This window comes from Gnatocerus cornutus, chromosome 1 (genome assembly GCF_029298725.1).
Source record: "Gnatocerus cornutus isolate USDA-ARS CGAHR chromosome 1, icGnaCorn1.1, whole genome shotgun sequence".
In the NCBI taxonomy this organism is placed as follows: domain Eukaryota; kingdom Metazoa; phylum Arthropoda; class Insecta; order Coleoptera; family Tenebrionidae; genus Gnatocerus; species Gnatocerus cornutus.
Genome location: NC_142233.1, coordinates 19,848,312 through 19,863,082, shown reverse-complemented (window position 1 = coordinate 19,863,082; position 14,771 = coordinate 19,848,312). Strand labels below are relative to the sequence as shown.

General features: G+C 32.9%; 2 protein-coding genes across 2 annotated transcripts; both read right to left on the bottom strand.

The window, feature by feature from the left end:
* Nucleotides 1–3,084: 3,084 nt before the first annotated feature.
* Nucleotides 3,085–4,753, bottom strand: LOC148180839 (senecionine N-oxygenase-like). Its single transcript, XM_088046840.1, has 4 exons — nt 4,420–4,753; nt 4,149–4,287; nt 3,484–4,101; nt 3,085–3,436 (listed from the first exon to the last, which is right to left on the bottom strand). The coding sequence occupies exons 1-4, from the start codon at nt 4,605–4,607 to the stop codon at nt 3,125–3,127; spliced, it is 1,257 nt and encodes a 418-aa protein (XP_087902966.1). The 5' UTR covers nt 4,608–4,753; the 3' UTR covers nt 3,085–3,124.
* A 101-nt stretch (nt 4,754–4,854) lies between these two features.
* Nucleotides 4,855–14,473, bottom strand: LOC148180838 (senecionine N-oxygenase-like). Its single transcript, XM_088046854.1, has 6 exons — nt 14,384–14,473; nt 6,732–6,944; nt 6,542–6,680; nt 6,195–6,491; nt 5,290–5,598; nt 4,855–5,200 (listed from the first exon to the last, which is right to left on the bottom strand). Exons 2-6 carry the CDS (start codon nt 6,917–6,919, stop codon nt 4,913–4,915), a joined length of 1,221 nt encoding a protein of 406 aa, XP_087902980.1. The 5' UTR covers nt 6,920–6,944; nt 14,384–14,473; the 3' UTR covers nt 4,855–4,912.
* Nucleotides 14,474–14,771: the final 298 nt, after the last annotated feature.

Below are 14,771 nucleotides of genomic sequence, written 5' to 3'. Positions count from 1 at the left end.
TTTTTGCTCTTAGTGACATAATGAACTATAAATAAAAAGCATTCCTTTATTAATATTAATTATACTAATTTTATTTTAGAAGTAAATATAGTAAGAGAACTTATCCGTACATTTGTTCTGACTTCGATCGATCTGAAAACTGATTTATTCCGATCGTATATGTTGTGCGGCCTTCTTCGTAATTTTTGTTATGTTCTTCAACTTCTTTTAAGTGGTTAACAAAATTTCGTTTTCTCATTGTTTCTTCTTTTTTGTTAGGATAGTGTTTGTTATAATCTTTCTGTAAACTGAAAAATAAAATTTATTTACAAAAAAAAACAACTTACTTTAAACTTTTTCCATTCTTGATCAATTTTTTCTTTACTAAGTGCATCATAAAGAACGAAAGTGATGACCAGCATAAACAGAACAGCAAAAGATTTCATTGTGGGAAAGTACATTTTTACGTGTTTTGTGGTTTTATAGATGCAGCCGGAAGCCATTTATTAAATTGTAGGTACTCAGTGATAATTTAAATCTAATTTATAATATAACTGTTTCTTGTAAAAAATTGAGTTTTTTAATATTACTTGTCACAAATTTTTCTCAATAAAAATCAATTATAGGGATGATTGTAATTCCCATATTCACTTTATAATTATTATTTTACAGTTTTTATATTTAATTTTTACTTAATAACAAAGTTACAATTTCTTATCATTTTATTTTAGATCCACTTATTTTATCAGTTTATTTGCTGAAACGGCAAATTTATGATGTCAGGGGATTTCTTTCGTCGATGTTAAAATAATCTATCATATTTTTGTCAAAATAACACGCCGATAACATATTTACATAAACAAGAAAAGTTGCATAATCTTGTCGAAGGCGGGTTTTCCACTAAGGAGTTCAGAGGCCAACCGATTTTTCTACTACTAAAAAACTTCACGTTTATTGGGGGATTTTAATTTTGTTGTTATTGTTTATTGAAACGTAAGTAACGTTTTCTAATATTTATTGACTTTCTTTTGCCATTTCATAAATGCGAAATTAAAATTCCGTAACACTATATGATGCAATCAATAAGGATTTTAAAGAATATTATAGTTTTGTCCTTGTTGTCATCGCATTTTTGCGATAAATGTTCAGTTGAAATTGTTTTTTCATTTTGTTATCATGATAAAGGTCTTTTTACTTTTAACAAAATTACAAATTAATAAAAGAATTTTAGGTGCTTTACGTAAAATATGAGTAATAGTGATTTTTATAAACCGTAGAAAATTGCTTTTGGTTTTCTTAACATAATAGTTGTGTAGTAAGCCTAACTACAACACAAATTGTTGCGTGATTCAGAGGACTACTTTGAAGAACTAGAATAGTTTAGTATTTACATTTCTTATCATTGTACTTATCTTTATTAATAGTTTGACATAAATATCGATTTTTTCTGATGGAATGTAAAAGTTGGTCATGCAGTGCGATGCATGATTTGGGCCTAAGAAAACTTTGTCACCATTTCTTTGATCTAAGCAAATTTCTGATAAGTAAGTTTACATTATAGATTTTACATAATGCACATATTTATCTGTTGTCCGTTTTACTCAGATTTAAGACATTACTTCTATTTTCTTTTTTTTTTCTTAGTAGTTCTATTTAATTCAGATATACCTACACTTTTTCCTATTTTTTTTAATTAAACTATGATCAGTATATTTTAAAAATACAAGGAGATGTGAGACTTTCTCTAATTCAGAATCTTACATTTATTAAACCATTTTAAATAAAAAATTACACTAAAGGCTATTTTTTCTGCAGTGTATTTTTGTAGGCGCCAAATGTAAAATGCGGCTATGTGATTGGTTCAGCAGCTTTTTAAACTCCTGCAATTTCTGCGGAATGTTAAAAAAGAACTCTCACATTGGTCACATTGTCACCAAATTGCATCAGCAATAAATTAGTTTTAGTTATTTTCTGTGTAGACTAGCAGGTATTTTTCATTATTATATTTTGCAATTACTCAAAATTTAACATTTAGTTGTGGAATTATCCATCAATTAAAATTAACATGTATTCAATACAGGTATCTAACTTATCCCTTTTAAATCCTGCTGAGGTCTAAAATTGCTCATTTGTAAATAGGGAAATCCTCTGCAGGAAAAATATCCTACAGTCAATTTCCAGGTTGCGATCAGAATGGGCACAATTTCCAGAACGCCGATATGTTCACGTGAATGGACAGAATTTCTAGGTTGTTCCAGAACGTCGGTGGGTTTACCTGGATAAGCCTGGTTCCAGATGTGCTAAACCCGGACCTAACAAGATAAGGACGTTCCGGAGCATTGTTGGTAATATTTAGTCTTTCGAGAAAAAAATTAAGTTCGATTCTGTCATGTCGTGAGGGTTTGTTAAATAAATTAAGAAGTTTGGGTTTCGGCATAAATCGAATAACAATGCATGCCATAAAACTGTTTTTTATGACTTTGTTCTTTATTCTATGATTGCACCAGTTACCTAATATGAATTTTTTCTAATATTTTACTTTGATTTCTAATTCTTTTAATTGATTTATTAAACTACTTATGTATAAATTGCAAATATTTGAATTAACTTTAATTGCATAAAAAAGACTCGGTGTTCTAATTAGGAGACATTTTATTTAATTATTTTCTGTCAAAACCAATTATTATTATAAAATATTTATGTGTACTTACAAGGTGTTTATAAATGTTTCTAGCATCAAGAGGGGCTTTGGAATCCAGTCATGCCGCTTTGTTTTCATAGCGAATATAACTATGTTCACAATTATTTCAAATGTCACTTACGTCTACAACTTTTTAGTTACAATTTTGTGTCAAAATTTTAGATTTTCAGGCTTCAAACCACAACTTGAACAGTTTGTCTTGAAAACTAACTTTGTTCAATGATTGAGGTTAACTACAAATGTCAGTTAAAAAATCTAAACCGACATTAGTAACGAGCGGCAAATTTATTTATTTCATGGCCACCCTTGATGCTAGAAACATTTATAAACACCTTGTACAATTAGTAGAACAAGTAGAGCATAGAAATAAAAATATCGAGCGCTTTTTAAATCAAAATCCACAGTTAATGATCAAGATAATTTTTATTTAAACAATAAAGAAAATCATTTGAGTTTAATATAAGTATCATTATTAACAATTCTATATTTATCATTTCTGAAATTTACCAAATCGTTGTAAAAACTGTTATCAGAGTCGGTCCAGATTTTACTAATCACTTTAGGAATTGGCGTAGTATTGGCAGAACGTGCCAAGTCATCAAAATACTCTTGCTGTCCATGTCCAAGCAAGTGCGTTTGACTTTTAGTATATCCTTTTTCTTTTCGTTTCTTTAAATCTGCCTCCATTTCCTTACGCATTGTATCTTTAGAAGGCAAAGTCATAGAACCGTTTAGATATTGACAATAGAATCGAGCCTAAAACACTCAGACATTAACACATCCAAATTAGTTTTTTTACCCACCTGTAGATCAAACATTTGGAATGCACAAACATAGTACGGAATTCCGATAAAGCACATAGACGGTCTTTCAATGCAAATGACATGTTTGTAAAGTCCATGGACGTGCTTATCCTCAACCTTTACCCCACAAGAAGGATGAAGAAACGGGAAGCTGTATTTATAGCCAGTGCAGTACAAGATGACATCGAAAAGACAACAAGTACCATCAACAAACTCGACCTCTTCCCCATTTTTGATTTGACGAACTTCAGGTTTTTTGGTTAAGTTGCTTGGATATTCGCCTTTAATTTCTCGCTTAACTGGATAATGACTAACAACGACAGACTTAGCAACGGTTGAAATCTGGAGTGCCATGTCTAGACCAGAAGGCCCAGCACCAATTACAAGAACTCTTTGGTTTTTGTAGGGATCAGCTGATCGGTATCGATGACTGTGTTCAATCACACCCTTAAATTTTTCTTCCCCTTTTAATGTTGGTGACAAGGGGGTGTTGTAGTGGCCATTGCAGATCATCACATTGTCGTAGACATTGATAGATTCTGTTTTGGTGGGCTTATGGACAGAAGTTATCTGCCACTTTTCTTCAACAGGGCGGATATCAGTGACCATTTCATTGAACTAAAAAGTAAACTTTTTAGTCAGTATCCAAGCGATTGAGCACTCACTTTAATAAGTTCTCTCAGCTTAAAATGATTAGAATAGAGATTCAAGAAATTCAAAATATTCTCTTGAGACAGAAAAGATTCATCAGTCGTAGGAATAGGAAAATCAGGAAATCCCATAATTTCCTTCGGCAAGTTAGCTCTAAAACATGAGGGCATTAGCGACGTCAAAACAATTCAAGGTTCCAAAATTGAAAGAGTCAAGGATCAAACTGATTATGACATTATCTTGAGGTCGATTGTGTTACTAAGAGTAGAGTTTCTGCAAAAATACCTTAAGCCTTTGTACATGGCGGTGTGAACAGGGTACCCATATTTGTCTTTACCCACTTCATCGGAATACACCCAGGTACCCCCCAATTCTGGTGCCATTTCAAACACATCACACGAAATTCCTTGGGAAGAAACGTGTCTTGCTGATGTTAAACCTGCAGCACCGGCACCGATTATTGCAACGCGCATCTTGGAGACAATTAGGAAAGCTACTAGAAAAGGAAGAGCACTGTTATGAGCGTATGAAGGCTAACGATTAAATATCTAGCTGTCCTCAACTAAGTTTAATTTAAAGATGTGTAACACTCTTTATCTTTGAAGGTATTGTTGCTATCTCAAATTATGAATAAAAATCATTCTTTTAATTCATATTCTGGAAAATAAATTAGATCCAATGGTATCTTATCACAGAAAATTAATACTTATGTAAGTTAGATTTAATTGGTAAACACTGCTCTGTTTATTTCAATGAGATTACAAACAATTCTCGACTGTTAGAGTATTTGTTCAAACGTTTCGTCGTCGATAATTCGGAAACGATCATTTAAATTCCTATTCTTTCGAACTTGCAGGTATAACTTCTGAATCACCGGAGGCATTCTTATAATGTTGGCAGTTTTGGCTAAATCTTCGAAATAAATTCCTTGATCCTCTCCCAACTGGTGGTACTTTCGCATGGGTCTAGAAGTCATCTTCGCGATTGTTTCATCGAGATCTCTACACATATCTTCTTGCGATGGTAATTTAAAATGACCAGTAAGCGTTGACAAGAAGAATCTGACCTGATAACATGTTTGTTATTGAGTAAAGGTCATGCAAACGGAAAGAACAAACAATTTATCTTATCTTCGTTCTTCAAAACTATTTTTACCTGTATGTCTGAAAGAGGAAATGGGCAGACTGTGATAGGAAGCCCGATGAAAGCCAAAGTCGGGTTTTCAATGCTGATTATTTGTTTGTATAATGGAGAAACGTAGTTTTCCTTGACAGTAATTCCACATTTGTCTGACAAAAATGGAACGTCAAATTGGTACCCAGTACAAAAAAGAATATCATCAATGTCTTCGATGGTGTCGTCTTCAAAAAAACCTGTGCCACCTTCCAATTTTAACAAAGGTGGTTTTGGCTGTACGGAAGCCGCCAGGTCAAGAAAAAGCTTTGATCTGTGGCTGACATAAACCTAAAATCAGTGGTTTTATAGTATTTTACTATCGGTCCACTCATTAAAAAGTTAAGTTGGCAGCAGCCCCTAGCGATTTTTGTCAGTAACAGTTGGCAGCAAAAGCGTTTGACCTTGACGCAACTGTGGCATGCGTAGAAGTTAATCGTCTTGCCAAAACTTGTTAAATCTCTATTGAAATCTTTCATTTGCAACAAATTTTTGATTAATTATTGATTAATACACTCAACTTTGACAACGTGTTAACCTCAAAAATCGCCACATTCAACTTTCCCCTAATTTTCTCCCTAAAGAATTTAAAGCCTGATTTACAACCAAAAATTTTCGAAAATTTACACAGGAGAGTGGACTGACAGCAATGAGCTGCACTTTATATCCGGTGAGAGATTGAGAGATTTTGACAGTTGACATATAGGTTGGCCGCAAATTATGCTACAAAATACACTAAAAACACTAAATTCCCACGCGAACTGGGTTGACAGTAAGTGGGCTTATTTTGTTATTTTAAATTTCGCGCGTGAATTTAGTGACTTTCTGTCATTCAATCTCTTACTGTTCGAACTATAACATGAAAAACGCGTAATATTATTACTAACTTTAGATGCGACTTTGGCTATCTGTTGGGAAATATCACATCCTGAAGGACCTGCTCCTAAAACTAATACTTTTCGATCCTTGTAAATTTCCGGGCTTCGATAATCATGACTGTGTTTAACATTTCCTGTAAACCCTTCAATTCCTGTTATTTCCGGAATGAAAGGTTCTTTATTATGACCATTGCAAACAATCACCGCATTGTAATAACCAGTTTCTTTTTGCTTAGTCTTAACATCTTGAACTTCCACCATCCACAAATCGTCCTTTGGCTCTACTAGAAGGACTTGCTTATAAAACTACAATCTTTCATTGTTTAAACTCGTTATTTTTATGTACATAATCATACTTTCACGTGACGCTCTATGTGGAAAAATTTTGCGTAACTTTGTATGTACTCTATAACGTGTTCTTGTGATATGAATGATTCTTTTAATTCTAGGTAGGAAAAACCTTCGAATGTCATCAATTCCTTTGGCAGATTCGTTCTGTTGATAAAAATCTTGTATCCAGTTTTCATGTGGAATTGTTTTACTAACCTGAGTCCTTTGTACATGGAAGAATGAACAGCAATGCCATTTTTGTCCAGTCCGACGTAATCAGTGTAGTTCCAAGTGCCCCCAACATTTCCGGTCTGCTCGAAGACGTCGAAAAGGAAATTTTCTTTGAGACAATGTCTTCCGGAGCATAAACCAGTAACACCAGCTCCAATTATCGCTATTTTCATAGCGGTGTGTCCAAGAAAGGCGAAACTAGAATTAAAATTAAGATAGTAATGTTATCAGGATGACTGTTATCTTTCTCTCTAGGTTAAAAAAATAGATATAATTATTATGAGCGGGAATAAGGTACGTCTACTTTAAAACCAATTAGAAAGTCAATTATTTGTTGGTCTTGTTTTCAATAATTGGTGGATACTGAAATAAAACTTAAAGTAACATTGCACGTAATTTAAAAAGCCGTGAAAATTGTGCTTTAGCTGTTTTTATAATTTTTTCAACGAGAACAGTGGGAAATTATGTGTTCTCATCATTCATCAATGAAATTTTTCCTCAAACTCCCATCAATTACGCTGCTGTATGATTGGTTGTCTACAACGCACGCCGAGTTGCGCTCTCAACACCAAGAAATATGGCTCTTGAAGAATTTTTCTTCCCAAGTTTCACGTACAGGTTCGCGCTCCGGTCGACTTAGAGAACCTGTATCTATCGAATGGTATGATGATTGATCAGAACAGATAGTATCTGCATTGACTGATGGCCTCTCAGATTCCACAAGATGCCGTTCCATCCTAATCAATTTACTCTCAAGCCAATCCTTTCAACCCGTCAAAACTTCCACAAGAAAACAACCTAATGGATTACAAAATCCAAACGTACCATTGAAATTGGTTCAACAGTTGGTCAATTCATGTCAACGGGTCATTATTCCATTCTCTACAAACGTTGTTGCCTCAGCGATCGGTAAAAGCGAGATTTTAGAAATTTTTGTGGTACTGCTAATTAACGGCGGATAAGGATGAGAAGCTTTGGAAAAAATATTAACGACTAATGACGAACACAATTTTTTTGAAAGCGTTTGCTTTACATTGAAAGTTAACATTTGATACACTTTTACTTTTTAAGTTTTGTCATTTTGGAATTTGCTCATCAGCCATTCTCAAAACATTTTTTTTTAAAGTAGGATAACGGGTGATCGAAAAATTTTCAGATTAGGAGTCGGCTTAGAACAATTTTTTCCGTCTGTAATTTAGTCATAATAACCAATGTTAACTCAATAGCAATGTCTAAGCTTTCAAAAAATTCAATGACAAGTTTAAAGTTTTACAATTAAACCTAATACAGACACAAAAAAATCATCCCAAAGCCTACCCTAATCTAGAAACTTTTTGATCACTCGTTATTTTAAATTTCAGAATGAAAAAATGATTTGAAATTTCCGTTTAGCGACAAGTGAATCGTCATTCAAGTGACAACTGTCAATGTATCCAAAAAAATGTTCTGGAGTTTATATGTTACACGAAACAATTCGTGCTCGATATCTCGGAAACTATTTCAGATATTGAAATGCGGTTTGTGCCATCGTTCTTCTCGCGATTTTTTATATAAGAAATAGTTCATAGAATTTTTAAAAATCGAAATTTGCAAATTTTTGAAAAAATTCATGACTAAAACTATGATATCGACATCTCGCTTATTTTTTCGAGTAAACTTGAATTATTATACATCAGTGTACGCAGAATTTTCCGCTGATTCCAAATTTGGGATTTAAATTCAGATCCGACAACAAATAACTGAGTTATGGCCGATCAAAGTTTCGAAAACTTGATTTTCATTTTTCCTCATTTTTTCTAATATCTCGGAAACTATTTGAGATATTGAGATGCGGTTTGCACCATTCTTTTTCTCGGCTCATTTTACGTTAGAAAATGTTCTCAAAAGCCCAAAATTCGATAGTCAATTTTTCGCGAAAAAAAAATGCGACTCAAACGATGGAAATTTTTAATTTTTTTTATTTTTGGCCATAACTCGTAAACTATTTGTCCGATAGATCTCAAATTTGGCCAGTAGATAGATTTCGAGCTCCTCTTTTGACTGATGTATAATTCAATGCTATTAAACGTCGTTTTTATTTTGAAAACATTGATTGAAAATCACCCTGAAATGATGTTTCCAAAACAGTTTTTGGCCGATACCTCGTTTATTTATTAAGAAAACTTAACAAATTTGGGTCTCATTTTACGCAGAATTTCACGCTGAATTCAAAAACATAATAATTTTTTAAATTTTATCAATAAATAACCGAGTTATGGCTGTTTGAAATTTCGGGTTGTCGCTAGAGGGCCAAATTTTCGACGGTTCAAAACAATTCCTGCTCGATATCTCGGAAACTAATTCAGAAATTGAGATGCGGTTTGCGCCATCGTTTTTCTTACAATTTTTTACCTAAGAAACAGTTCATTGATTTTTCTACAGTCGAAATTTGCAAAATTTTCGCAAAAATCATGGCTAAAACTATGGCCAAACTTCTGGTATCGATATCTCGCTTATTTTTTAGAGTAAACTTAGGTTATTATACATCAGTGTACGCAGAATATTATGCAGATTCCAAATCTGGGATTTAAATTCAGATCCGACAACAAATAACCGAGTTATGATTGATCAAAGATTTGGAAAGTTGATTTTCGTTTTTTCTCATTTTTCCCAATTTTTAAAGTTAAATATCTCCGAAACTATCAGAGATATTGAGATGCGGTTTGCGCCATCGTTTTTCTCGGCTCATTTTACGTTAGAAAATGTTCTCAAAAGCCCAAAAATCGATAGTCGATTTTTCGCGAAAAAAAATCGCGACTCAAACGATGAAAAATTTTCATTTTTTTTAATTTTTGGCCATAACTCGTAAACTATTTGTCCGATAGATCTCAAATTTGGCCAGTAGATAGATTTCGAGCTCCTCTTTCGACTGATGTATAATTCAATGCTATTAAACGTCGTATTTATTTTGAAAACATTGATTGAAAATCACCCTGAAATGATGTTTGCAAAACAGTTTTTGGCCGATACCTCGTTTATTTATTAAGAAAACTCAACAAATTGGGGTCTCATTTTACGTAGAATTTCACGCTTCTCGCGATTTTTTACATAAGAAATAGTTGATAGATTTTTCTACAGTCGAAATTTGCAAATTTCTATGCAACTAGGTGTTTTACAGTTTACAGTTTACATGTTTTCATGTGTTTTTGGATTATTTTCATAGATTGCAAGAAAAAACAAGGGATTTATAAATGTTACCTACTAGCATTAAGGCTGGCTATGAAATGTAAAAAAAAGCCGCTCATTACAAATGTGGGTTTAAAGTTTTTTCAACTGACATCTGTAGTTAACCTCAATAATAGAGCAAAGTTTATGGTTTTAAGCCTGAAAATCAAAAGTTTAGACACAAAAATGTAACTAAAACGTCATTGACATAAGTGATATTTAATGTAGGTAAACCTAAAGTCGAAATTTTATAACTTTGGTTTAACCCCGCCCACATAAACAAATGACAATTTCAATTTGTCGAATCAAGGAATGGCTACCTCCTTTACCCAAAATAATAAAAAAATTGACGGCTCTAATGTCACACTTGTCAAGAAGATTTGCGTTTTTGCGGGAATTCAATTAATAGTAAAACCTTCGTTGATTCTGTAATATACTAGTTCCTAATTTGTCTTTTAAAGATTCCCTTGTTGCTATGGAAACAAAGCTATTATAGCATCGCGTATCGAAATTGGTTGTTATAGTACCGAAAATGAATGAAGAAATAGCGAAATTAGCTCTGTTACAAGAACAAATTAGAAAAAATATCCTAAACCTGGTTCATAATTCCATTCAAGCACTCATTCATTATAAACTTGGATTCGTGCCTTAAAATTTGCCTTATGAAACTCGGTATTTTAATATATAGGTAGCAAAAGTGTTTCCATGTCAACTAGCGTTTTTCATTACTTATAATAAAATTGCCTACTTTACTGTCAAAAATGTGAAAATTAGTGACTTTTTGTGACGTTTGGAGAAAAAAAAAATGTTTATAACTTTGTAATTAATAGCGATTTTGGGCCGAGACACTAGTGTTGGCGGACCCTGTACAACGAATAAATATTGTATAGTGAATCAGACTTCCAGCTAAAATTTAATTGCATAGCCCAAAAGGTGTAGACGGTAGACGACTATAGTTATAGTCACTATTTCTAATTTATAAATCATCTCTCATTAAATGACAAAAATTAAATATGACAAATGTCAGACAGTTTTTACGTCAAAAAATGTTTGTAATAAAAAAAAAATTAAAAAATGTCCTATTTTGGGACAACTCAAAATTTTCGACAATTCTATTTCATAACTCTTATAGATAGTTTGTAACAACAAAATTTTTGGCCCTTACTAATAGATTATGCCAAATTTTAAACAATACAGAAACTTTAAAATGAACTAAATGAATGAGAAAAAAAGTAGGTTCTCTTTATTTTTTGATCAGTTCAATTTAGAGAATTTATTAGTAAAAGCTAATATAGCAACTTTCAGTTCTATGATTTAGGTTCTAAGTAGTTTTAGCAATTACCTATTCGAAATTACATAGGTACTTTTTTGAAAAAACATTTGCTTGTAGGTGCAACAGATTTGTTGTTTTTCTTTGTGTTTGATACTCAATTAGGTCACATTCGTTTATTTGATCCGTGCCTGTTTTAATTGTACGTTTGATTGATAATAATTTCTCACGGTGTGGCGGAAAATCGAACGCCTCCACGGAAAACGGAAACTGTAGAAATAAAAACTGTTGATAGGTGTAACGGTGTTGGATGCAAATAAATCGGCACCTAAATGCCATTGTATCTGAATCGTGTACTAGCGAATGGGAAATTAATTCAAGAAAACAGCTCGACTACACATTTCCGAGTTCGTATTTCAAATTATCGCTGGATCTGACATGTACAACACCTGCTAGGCGTGCCTATAGAGAGCGGGTGCGATACTCCCATCTCCATGTCTTGTGGTTCGCACTTGAAACTAACTGAATGCACATTTGCACATCACCATGTCGTGACATCCACGAAGACTAATCGAATTCGCGACGATTGCAAAAGGGAAACATTCCTATTTTGACAGATTGCTGGGAATTCAGACTACAAACGCAGTTAGCGTTTTTGTTGGAGCTTTTGATGGTACAACACTGATGCAGGTGCAAAATCACCGTTACTAAGTGAAGGTTAATTAGAGAAACCTTTCTGATCTCACAGGATTTCTTACAAAAAATTCTATTGCATGTTTGCTATTGCTAATTGCATCTAACGTGTAAATTCTCGATTAATCAGATTCTACCGCGGTCCAACATACATGTGCTGGAAGATTGCTAAAAATCGATTTTCTCCATCTTGATCTATCCCAAGAATCATTGTCATCAACACCAGAGTACTTAGCTCCTTTATTTTGACTATTACAGTATCTGTTTGTGTAAATTTAACGTGGGATTCTTTAGATTTATCTTCGGTGTTGGTGGAGCTGTCTGTACACTTCCTGACTTCATTACTTCCAGTCAGAGCTTTATTATTCATCACTGGTTTGACGTTTCAATTTTGATTTAATTTATATCTGGAAGTGTCGTTATATTTTTCGGTCATTTATCACTACACTGCGTAAGCTGTATTACTTTATTGATCTGATAACTGAGTTGGTTGAAATATAGGGTCATAAAGCGAGGCAATATAATTCGTTTTATACCTAATTTATTAAGATTGTTTCCTGATTGATATCCTACCAGATACAAAGTAATATATTGTATTGAACGGTACTTGTACTCACATCCTTGCAACCAAGACAGCGATACACCAAGCTATTATATTGAACTGCTTGATTTTACTCAAAATCGAACACTTATTTCTGATTCAAAATACAAAGAAAATGTAAAAGCAACTCTTTGGCTTCTTGAACAGTAAAGCATCCATTGCACACGACAATTGTAATTCTAGTGCGCTATCAGTGTGAAAAAGTTGCAGCAGTGCGGCAAAAAATCAGATTTTACTGGCCGCTCAGAGATTTTCTTATAAATAAAAATTACTATTTTTTTGGTGACGCCATCAATTAGTATTAGAAGATTCTAAAATTGCAAGTGAAGTTGTCAAAGACTTGCCAGATATGTCAGATCAACATTTTTAATTCACTCTTATGATGGTTTATCGCCCAAAAAGCTTTTACACATTTCGCACTGTACGGTTTTTACGTCTCTTCAGCAAATGCCGCCTGAAACGGCCTGTTGCGCCATAAAATCCTACTTAGTTGCTCGAGTGTAAATAACTATTTCAACATTTCGTAAATGTATGATCCATGATTAATTATATTAATTATAATAATAATATGAAGTTTATTAAGAGCGTTCCTATTTAAGCGAGCAAAAATTGAAAATTTTACACTGAAATTTTTTTTGTCGTCCATAATTTTACTCTTTTATCAATCTGTAAAAAGCAGAACTTATCCATACAAAGCCTAAATGCTTGAAAAATAAATATTTGATTGAAAATGAGTCTGATCGGTTTTAACAAGCAAAAGTTGTGGCAATATATAAAATAGTTAATGGAAAATATAAAATAGTTAATGGAAACATGATCTAAGATGACTAGACTGACATCCTAAGTTCTACTCTAGACGAGCTAGAGACTGCTCATAGACAAATTTGAACATTCCCAGCAGATTCTTTTATATTCTTTCGCAAACTTTTCCAACTGAGCTAAGGCTATATGGTTGTCATAAAATTCTGCCATTGTGTAAAAGTTATCTAAGCTTTCGAGTTGTAAAAAGCTGGTTGTAAAAACATGATTTATTAGGGGTGCGTGTCGCCTAAAAACCCCAAACTACTCTCAACAATGCAGATACCATCATTTATAGGTGCAAAATAGCCTTAGCTCAGTTGCAAAAGTATACAACATGACAATTAATTGCCCTTATAATTAAACGATTCTCTTCAGTTTCAGTAGACAAATTACTTTGGTATCAATTCTTAGCATGTTCTCAGTTATCTACAGGATGGGCAAGTACTAAGGTCAACTACCATGTCGTTGTGTAGTCACGTTCATACCAAAATATAGATTGCAGTGCACGTATTTACGTATGTCTGTCCCAGACCACACTTCTATATTATCTACTTGGAAAACCGACTCTCTGGTAATGCAGTCATATATCTTCTTGGACAACTTACGCTCACTTGCACTGCCTTCTTTATTAAATCCACCTGATTTAACAACATACACTTTTTTTCGCTTTCTGATGCTGTGTAAGATAAGTATATTACTGTTGTCCCACGTCAACGATAATCTATTGAGTCAGTTTTATAATAATTTAAAATTTATTGTTTTTCTTTGTAACGATCTGCAAATTTTAAATGTGTATTTATAGCATGATCTTGTTAATTAGAATAGAAACTAAATTCTTCTTCGGACTGGTAATAAATCTTTTAACATTCGCATTCCCAACATTTATGTGACTACAGCACTCTATATATATCTTTAATCATCTTAAAACCTTTTCCGATAGATGACAGCGTGTGACTAAAATGAAAAATGATAATATTGATAATGCAGCTGATGGCAATTACATAAAGAGTCGGTTTTTATTCTAAACTGACAAATAAGTTATCAGGGTTATATAACATCTTGGCTTACCTTATTTTTATTTAAAATCAAACTAAGTACTGGTATTGAACTTGTTTCACTCACTGATCTAGAAGAATGTTAAGGTTAAAATGACATTCGTGGATTATGGGTACTTATTCCAGGGTCATTCATTAAATTCATTCATCTCATAAAGGATTCTAAACTCGTTTTAAAGTTTTGTTCAATCGATCCTCCGTGAAAAAGTTTAAAATTACCTATATTTTAGTATAAATAATAATAGAACTATTTTAACATAATAATTATTAGCGTAAATACTAATGAAACTATCAGTTAGAAAAGGAAGTAATGAAAATCGAAGATAGGAAGCTGTTATCAAAGTAAAAAAAAAATTAATTAAATTAATTTTTCTAATTGAAGGATTATCTCGTCATGACTT